Source organism: Oryza sativa, chromosome 6, assembly GCF_034140825.1.
Source record: "Oryza sativa Japonica Group chromosome 6, ASM3414082v1".
In the NCBI taxonomy this organism is placed as follows: Eukaryota; Viridiplantae; Streptophyta; class Magnoliopsida; order Poales; family Poaceae; genus Oryza; species Oryza sativa.
Window position 1 is genome coordinate 25,193,411 of NC_089040.1, and position 9,771 is coordinate 25,203,181.

The 9,771-nt window shown below is 40.4% G+C and overlaps 1 protein-coding gene across 1 annotated transcript; it reads right to left on the minus strand.

Annotated features, from left to right (window-relative positions):
- Window positions 1-561: 561 nt before the first annotated feature.
- Window positions 562-7,408, minus strand: LOC9267607 (MLO-like protein 13). Its single transcript, XM_015786306.3, has 14 exons — window positions 6,966-7,408; window positions 5,843-5,900; window positions 5,467-5,621; window positions 5,099-5,215; window positions 4,966-5,020; window positions 3,755-3,864; window positions 3,253-3,327; window positions 3,083-3,171; window positions 2,956-3,005; window positions 2,613-2,653; window positions 2,185-2,403; window positions 2,026-2,093; window positions 1,794-1,854; window positions 562-1,345 (listed from the first exon to the last, which is right to left on the minus strand). Exons 1-14 carry the CDS (start codon window positions 7,074-7,076, stop codon window positions 1,067-1,069), a joined length of 1,488 nt encoding a protein of 495 aa, XP_015641792.1. The 5' UTR covers window positions 7,077-7,408; the 3' UTR covers window positions 562-1,066.
- Window positions 7,409-9,771: the final 2,363 nt, after the last annotated feature.

The following is a 9,771-nucleotide window of genomic DNA, read 5'->3' on the forward strand; positions in this document are numbered from 1 at the left end:
CCGGCCGGCCGCCGGCGATGGCAGGGCAGGCGGCGACAACGGCGGCATATACTACCTTCATAATAGTGCAACTATGAGTTTCTGTATCCAACTTTGAACGTTCGTCTTATTTAAAATCTTTTTATAATTAGTATTTTTATTGTTATGAGATGATAAAACATAAATATAACTTTGTGTGTGACTTATGTTTTTAATTTTTTTAAAAAAAATAAATAAGATAAATGTTTAAAGTTGGACATGGAAAATCATGGCTATACTTAAAATGAGACCGATGGAGGATTTGTTTGCACTAGGAAATAATAAAGCGAAAGGAGGGGTTACGCGCTATGTACCTGTGAATTGTGATGACGAGCAGCTAGCTTTCGCCATGACAAAGCTTGAAGCCATCCGTAGCTTTTTTATCAGATCGATCACCACGTGCAGCAGCTAGCAATGCACCATCGATCAAACAAGAAACCGTTACCTACAATGTACATGCCTGCACAGGTTAGAGAGAGTCCAGGTGAAATACTACCTCCGTCTCAAAAAGACGGAGCACTATCTAGCATGAGATTTGATATATATCATATACAAAGATTCATTATATTAAGATAGATCATTCAAATGCTATCCTAGATAAAAACATTTTGAGAAGGAGGAAATAATAATTACATGCATATATACAACCACACAGGCTCATTCTGCTTCTACCTTGTCTTTAGTCTTTACAGGATTATTTTCTTATTACAAAACGGAGTTACGGAGGCATGTCCATCAGGAACACCTGCCGCGCGAGTGTGTATGTGGGCTCCGGGGACGACACAGAAAGAAAACACGAGCCAAGCCAAGCCAGGCCAGGCCAGCGCCGGCCAGCCAACAAGCGTTGTGGCGTCTCACACGACATGTCACAACGCGCCTGCCTTCCTGCCGGCTCGGCCGGCGGCGGACGACGCGTCCCGTCGGCAGCTAGCGCCGACGCTGACGTTACAGACAGCCCTGACGTACGAATCCATGATGCGACGGACGCATATGCAGCAGAGATCGATCATCGCCGCCCCCGACACAATGAATATAATTTCGTCAATCATCACCTACGGTGGCGGCTGTCGTCGCCGTCGTCGTCGGCGGCGGCGACGGAGACGATCTCGACCAGGTCGGGGGAAGGTGGTGGCGGCGGCGCCAGGGCGCTGCGCGGCGAGGCCCCGAAGTGGTCGCTCCTGTAATTGCTCCCCTCCGTCGCGCCGGTGGTGGCGCCGCCGTGGGACGACTGCTGCTCCTCCTTCTTCCTCCGGGCGTCCAGGGCCCACCCCGCGACGGACTCGTGCAGGCCCGACCCAATCCCTTGCAGCTTGATGCCTCCGTCCATCTGGGAACGCCATCGTCAGAGAGCAGTAAAAGTGAAACATTTCATGAAGTAGTAAAAAACCTTCAGAAGGAGATTGGGAGTTTACACGAGCGAATTGATGATAAGATTAAGATGAGAATTTGATTTTTAATCCCAATATCTTGTTTGGTAGAGGTGATGGATATTGATAGGGAGTTTAGTTGAAAATTAAATCATTAATAAAAACGGATGGCTGAGATTTGCTTAGATAAAGTAAAAGAGGAATTCCCTCCCAATTACCTACCCCTACCAGGTATTGAAAAGGAGGGAGTTCCTTCCTCAATTCCCCATCCCCATCCCACCAAAATTCTCATGTCTCCCAACCAAACAAAACACTTAATAACCTCATCCCTCTAAACTCCCGATCCCTCCTAAAAACTCCCTCCAACCAAACGGACCGTCAAAAGAGAGAGTTATTTCTGGAGCCTACATGTGTAACGATGGCGTATAGTGGTAGAGTGACGTAGCTGCAGATCATTTGGATGAGCACACTGCATTAAACAGCAAATAATTAGTCATTATCAAGACGACTCTAAGTAATTTAGTAGAACTAAGGGCATAAAAGGTCAACGGATAAGTAATGTTCCAACTCTTATTGTGCTAGCAGGACTATGCATGTGAGAAAGAACGAATCTTGCAGGTAATTCAGAATTTTTACTGACCCAATAACAAGCCTAGAAATGGCGTACACCTTCTTCTCCATAATGCACGAGTCGAACCCGAATGTTACCTGTCGAGTGATTCCTTTATTAGCTGCGATTCTGCGAAGTCATAATCATTAAATGCTTGCAATTGAAGTGGGAGAGCGCAATGGACAATACCAAGACCCAGATGAAAAAACCAATCTCGAAAGAGTTCTGGAACAGGATGAAATGGATCAGGTTGAGGACAATTTCAGGTCTGCCAAACCAGAAATGTTCCTTCGATGGCTTTACATAAGGAGTTCTCTCTGTTCCGTGTGATAATGATGCCACTGCTGCTGCCTCTTGAGCTAATCGGGTAATAATATGCTCTAGCTTTGCACCAACAACAAGCAGGAGCTGCAATTTTACTCCATTATCAGGAAGTGCCTCATTCAGATATAAATTCATTCTATGTTTACTTTTCAAAAATAACAGCTAATGTAGATTTGAGTCAGAATTTAAAAGTAGATGTCTCACCAAAAAAGGAAGAATTCTAAAGTAGATAGCAGGAAGTAGAGTATATGAATTCAACGGAACCCATGTCAAAAGGAGAAAGTTTGACTTACAAACAGAGGCAAGAAAGCTAACCAGAAGTATGTATGCCATCCTGCATTGGACAATAATCAAAGGATGAAGAGCATTACACCCCACAGAAAACTATTACAAACCTTGCTCCATAAGAGAACTGATACCACTTTCTGAATCCTAAAGTTGATATGCAAATGGCATGCTAATTCATACAAGGATAGTAGCATACAATGCAGAAACACCATGTTATTCACAAGCCACCAATGGTAGTGTTCAAATAAAGCATGTACTGGTAATAATAAGAAGATACCATGCCATTTTAATCATTTACTGTATACCACTATACTGGATCCAATGAATCAAGGGGACATGTAGACTAACCGTTTATATTCAGCAATAGGAAAAGGATGACAAAAAGCCACATGTACCAGCTGCACACAACTAGCTAATATTAACGTCATGTACAAATTTAAGTCAAAGGTTAGAACTGTTCTATGAAAACACCAACCTGATACCAACTACTCTCTTAAAGTCATGTTCAAGAGCACGAATCAAGTACTTGTAGAAATTGAAGGATGGATGACTTGGGAAATGTTTCTGTGAAAACAAAAGCACCCTGTTCGCTTCAATAGCGATGTAAATCAATGAGCAAGGCTTGAAATAAATGATGTGTCTTACCAAGCCGAATGCTGATCTAAGTGCTTTATAATCTGATTTACTCACAGAATCATGAAACTGCTTAAAGAAAGCAATCTGCAATATATGTAGATAAAAGCTTTTAGAAAAAAACACCTTCGTAAAGTTATAGATACATGAGGCACTACTGAAGACAGTAAGCAAACATCATAAGCATTGCAATAAACACATACATAGAACATAGTAGGAGAATGGTAGGAAACAATGTCTTGCGGAAAGCATTTAACTATATAATAAAGAATGTTTACTGAATGTATTGATCCAATATGAACATCAGACATGTGACCACTTTGAAAGATAGCATTTTTTTGCATACTTTCCATACTTTAATGGCACTGTGGCATGCAATTCGTGCAATGATATAATCATTGCTTATTTACATCAATCATGATTTGGATCAACTTACGGCCATGGCAGCATGCGGATATCCACATTCCAAAATATATGAAATGAGAAAGCACAAAAGATTTGGCAGATGACTTACTATCCAGCTTACAACAGCCAGCTTCATCCATAACCCCTTTGTTCGCTCACTGACAAATTCACCCTGTTGATTATGTGCAATACGCCCAGGTGTAGCATCTCTTTTTTGTACTACAACCAATTTCTCCAATAAAAATGAGATCATTACACAACGAATGAAAATGTTAAAGTGTTAGCAGCCTAGTGCTTCTAACAGGAAAATGGAGACACGATCTTTTATACAGAACTTCCTAATGGTAGTAACTAGTAAGTCTGGAAAGGGAATAATCAGAGCGTGGTGCATTAACATCATTAAGAAACACTGCAAAAATTGGACATTCCAATATGTTGTTTATGCATGTCGTGGTGACTGCCTTCTTCATGAATGATTAATCCTGGGTATCAACCAAAAAGAAACTAATATTTGACCAAAGGAATTGCTCATCAGTAAGTATATCTAAAGACAAAAAGGGTCATCAGGAGAAAGTGGCATAACAGTGAACAAACTTGTACAAGCAACACACTACTGGAATTTGAAGCCATTTCACTTGTTTGGCATAATGCAAAGTGCTTATGTGGTTTATGCAATGGAAAACTCAATTAGCAAACATAGGTTATAGGTACAGGCATTGGAATAAGCACAAATCCATTTTTCAGTGTCAGATGAGAAGCATGAACATCCAAGCATATTGAGCTATCATGCTAAAGTGCTCTGAAGCCAGCTCGGTAGAAAAAAGAGGTTATGTGACCAATACGCATAAGTCATAACTTAACCCACCTATAGGTTATGGACAGACAATGATGCAATCATGCAGTCACAATTAAGAAATTTATGAGAACTGAATTCTTCCTCCTATGGTAACTGAATTTCAGTGACAATGACAATGGTTAAAAAGAAACTGAAAGGTGTTCAGTCGCATGCAAATGGCTTATCAATATATGCTTATGCCTTAAAACACCTTGAAACCAAAGGATGGCAGGAACAAGCCAGTGTGAACAACTAGGACAAAATACAAAAAACATGGGAAAACATAAGCTGAGGGGATGTGCAAGGTTACAGAGTATGTTCTAACTTAAATCAGTGAAGGTAATACTATCTTGTGAAAGCTGACCCTTTCTACGCTTCAATATGCATTCAAGAAAATTGTGTATCTTTATCTTTTATAATTATATTTTATTTTGGAACATAAGTTATTTAAAAACAGAAGCAAAGAATAGGGAAATAACACACACATTTCTGTTGCATTTCCTGTTGGATTTCTGTCTCCCAAAGCTTCCATTTTCTTATCTACAAAGTTTAACCAGGCAAAGATTAATCAATGGAAGCATGGTCACATATCACAGAGACTTATCTATGCAGATATACCTTCGCTCCACCAAGTAATATTGTTGTAGCACAGAACACAACATGGACCAAACCAAGTATAAATATGAAGATGTGCAGCTGATGCAATGCCTCCACTGATAACAGGGGAACTTCACCCTAAAACAGAGCAAACCTGTTTTGTTACAATGTTTATTGAAACAGTTCTGCAAAACAAAATTGGCACAAGGTTTTGCTAAACAACAATGTGTAATTTGTATGCCAGAATGGAATTTCAAACATCATAGAACCAGGCATCCACTTTCAAGAAACAATTTCCCACAAAAAAGTTGCAAGAAAAACAATCAGATACTATTTTCATTTCCAAGAAAAGGAATCCTTAATATTCGATAATGGTGTATATCCCTAACCTTTTTCTTGCAAAGCTTAACACCTTCTGAAAGCTGGTAAGTCTCTTTCTTGCATGGAAGCATCAAATGCATAGCATTTTCCGAAACACAAATACCAACAATGAAACCTTCAGAGAGGCTCAGGACGAAGGAAATGAATCCCAGAAGCATTAACTCTGCATATGTAGACACTCAATTAGATAAGACGTTAAAGAAATAAAATTTTAAATGAAATAGCATAAATTTTGTGAAATACAAATATACCGTAAGCAGCTATTTTGAATATTTTTGTTTAACCAAAATAAGTGAAATTCTACAACAGATGTACCATGTTTATATATTGAAGTCCGGTTAACAATATCGAAAATAAGCAACTGAAGATATTCCTGAATGATACCTTCTTTTAGTCTCTCGAGAGCTGAATACAATGCCTTCTGATCTTTATGTTTCAAGAACTGTATGAGCAAGAAGAAAAGAAGAACTTAGCAGTTTCTTAATAGCATTGTCGACCATTATTACTAAGTCAATTCAACAAATGTGTTGAGTATTAAAACTCATATTGAATATTGAACAATGCACTGTATTTTTTTTAATGGGAAAAAATGAAAGTTAAGCTCTGACTGTTATTGTTTCAACAGAACATAAAAAGTTTGCTTTCTTAGAAGTCCACTAACATAAAATACCCAGTAATTAAATCAATTAATAGAAGACACGAACACCATCATTTGACGCCTAACCAGAAGAGCTAACTGACACACAGCAAGGAAACAAGGGAGCGAAGTTAACTGGGTCAAAGGAGGATAACTATATTGAGCCAACAATGGAAGTGCCTTGCCAGAAAGAAAAATGAGATTATGCATAGCATGTGAGCTATCACCTTACCTAACAATGAAATTATTTGTATTGGCAAACTGTCTGGTCCTAGAAAAACGGACGAGTGTGCTTGTGTGATGATGCTGGCAGGAAAAATGTTGTGTCTGTCAACTAGTTTGTCAGCTTAGGATGTGATGAGATTAATCATACAACACATTTGGCCATAACCATGTAGTACTAAATTACTGTGCATTCGTAGCACAGCGAGAAAAATCCATCCACAGAGAAGCGAACATCTACACGGCTAGCTATTCCAACTGAGCACTCAAATTCTAGCTCCTCAATCCAGTAAAACAAGGCCATATGTAGTTGCAAACAAGTTAAATATCCATCCAAAACCAGCCCGCCCTTATGTTGCTGGAAACAAGATGAACTCGATTGCGATGGCGTCACCAGTTCATCAGCCATTATTATGACTTAGTTACGAGACCTCGATTCCCGCAGGGGAAGAGAAGAGAAATCACGGCGAGCGCTCGGATCGGATGCCTGCAAACCCGAATTTCCTGATCCCCCAAACGCGAGCATAACCCACAGCGCGTAGCAAATCCACCACCGCGTACGAATCCAACACGAATCGGCGGGTGCATTTGGAGAGGCGAGAGCATATAGGGGTGGGATAAAGGAGGGAGGAAGGGAGGTGCGCGTGCCTTGCCGAGGTGGTGGAGGAGGCGCTCGGCGGCGAGGGAGACGGAGACGATGGCGAAGCAGACGACGGCCACCACCCAGGTGGGCGTGTGCGTGATCGACGACTCCTCCATTCTCCTCCTCCTCCTCCCCTCAGCTCGCGCGCCGCGGCGTCGTCGTCGCCCCTCCTCCGGACCATCCGCACGCAGCGTGCAGCTCCGCGGGTTAAAGGGGGGCGGAGGCGGAGGCGGCGACACGGAAGGAATCGTGGTGGCGCGGCGCGGCCATCCCCGCGGCGTGAGCGTGACTGCCCCGGGTTGCTTGCCGGCGGCGGCGGCTGGATTCCATGGCTCCAGCCTAGCGCGATGCGGCGAGTACGGTGGCGGTGGAAGGAAAGCTAGCGGAAGAGGGAGGCAAAGCTTTGCTTCCACCGCCGGTCTCGTCCCCTCCACGCGGCGGCGGCGGCGGCGGCGGCCAACGGCTACCACCCAGCCTCTGCAGTTTGCGTGGGCCGGGGGTAGGCTAGGCCCATCAAGAGGCTCAGAAGCTATAAAACTATTGGAAATAAGTCCACTTTGTGTCCCTTAATTAGTGGCTGTATCTGATTCATATATGTGAATCACAATGCCGATATTTGACCCCTAAGTATTAAATCCAGTGCAATTAAATCGGGTTAAAAATTAAAGCATTAGTCTGTTAATCCTTTTTTTTAACTCCCAATGCATGCTTATTTTGGTGGAGCTATAATTAACTCGTGTCGTCCTTCCCCTTCACTGACTTGACAGCCACACATGTCGCTCCCAACTCAGGTATTTGTATCGGAGGGTGCCGGTATTTGTTACCGGTCCGAATTTTAAACAAAATTTTATCAAATTTGAATATATATTGCCAAAATTCATGGAAAATTAAAATTTTCGGCCGAATGATACCGTATCACGGGTTCGAAATTTTGAAGATAGCCTCCTCGCTATCTGGTGATCTGGTCAAGCGAGAGCGTTCTCCTGACCGTGTGAAAATAGTTTTTCACTATACGATATCCAGGTTTTCACTACAATACTTTCCCAGTAATCTATGCACATGTACAATTTTTATAAGTACATATAAAAAATTCAAAACTTTTGGTGATATTTATTACTTCCTCTGTCTAAGAATAGTTAATTTTAAGCCCCTTCCATCTTTTATAGAATAATTTTATCTTTTAAAGTAATTATTATATCATAGTTTGTGAAAGTAGATAATAAATATATTGAGAATATATAAGAAAAAATAATTAATTTAGGATTTGATAAAGTGGAGGTATTTTAATTTTTTTGGTTTTGTATTGGTATACATAGACGTAGGATGAGTGAGAAATGAATTTATGTATAGTATATACTCCCTCCGTTTCTAAATATTTGACGCCGTTGACCTTTTAAAATATATTTGACCGTTTGTTTTATTCAAAAAAATTTAAGTAATTATTAATTCTTTTCCTATCATTTGATTCATTGTTAAATATACTTATATGTGTATATATAGTTTTACATATTTCACAAAATTTTTTGAATAAGACGAATGGTTAAACCTGTGCTAAAAAGTCAACGGTGTTAAATACGGAGTATATAGACCCAAAAGTTTTGCGGTTCCCACCACTAATTAATTTATTGGCCAACTCGCGGAGTCGCCGTGCATTTGCACACACATTTGCACTAGGGCGGCAATGGTGTTGTGGACTTGTGTGGTGGCTAGGACCGATCTAGAAGAAAGCTAGCTAGCTTGGGTGCTTAATTTGAAGTTAATCTCGTCCGCCACTAATTCCCCATCGATCCTAAGTGGTGGGGCTGACTAATGTTGTAATGCATGCCTTGCCGGCATCATCACACAAATGGAATACGTAGGCATGCAATTGAGGACCTAATTAACATTGACCAAATCGCAATACATCAATCCAATATATATGCATTAATTAACTACTCCGTACTAGTTTACTATACTCGCTGCGTCTTGGCTACATATTGGTGCCAAAACACCTGCCAAATTGCAAAACTTTACACGAGACCAACCCAGCGACGAGTGGAACAGAAGCTAAGAGCAGATTGAATAGCACACTCTATAAACATATTTCGAGGAGATAAGAGAGGAGAGAGAAGAGCAGTGGGCTACAGATTTATAGTCAGCTGCAACACGGACTCCAAGATACATGTGTGTATGATAGGTGGATCCAGGTATTAATAATGTAGTATATATATGTTTATATGTAACTATTATATGAATTAGCTATTAAATTGACTAAAGATAATTTAGAGCTAATAGCTGGCTATACTATTAAACTTGTTCTAAGCACGAATGCAGCTTGTGCACGACTGCACGCAGGTAATGCCCACTTATTAATTTGAATATTCTGATAAGCAAATGATAAGGTTTTATAATTTCGTTACACACAAATCTATCGGAGAAAAGAAATGACATTTGAACAATTTTTGACAAAAATTTGAATTTTCAGCGAAACGGTTTCGTAACGATGGTCTGTTCGGTTGAATTAATAGTTTCGTGCTGATGGTCTAAATTTTTGAAAATTTCAAATCGAATTTTTTTAAAAAAATTATGTAGCAATTATCTCATATATGGGGAGCTGAAAATTCTTTTTAAAAGTTGCAGCTGCTACCAAGCTGCAAAACAGAGCCCTAAGAGCAAGTTTAATAGTATAGCCCACTGCTAGCTCTAATTTATTTGTAGCCAATCTAATAGTCAATTCATTCATATAATAGTTGCTTACTATACAATTAATATATGGTCACACCTGTCATACACACATTGTATCTTGGAGTCCGTGCTGCAGCTGGCTATAGA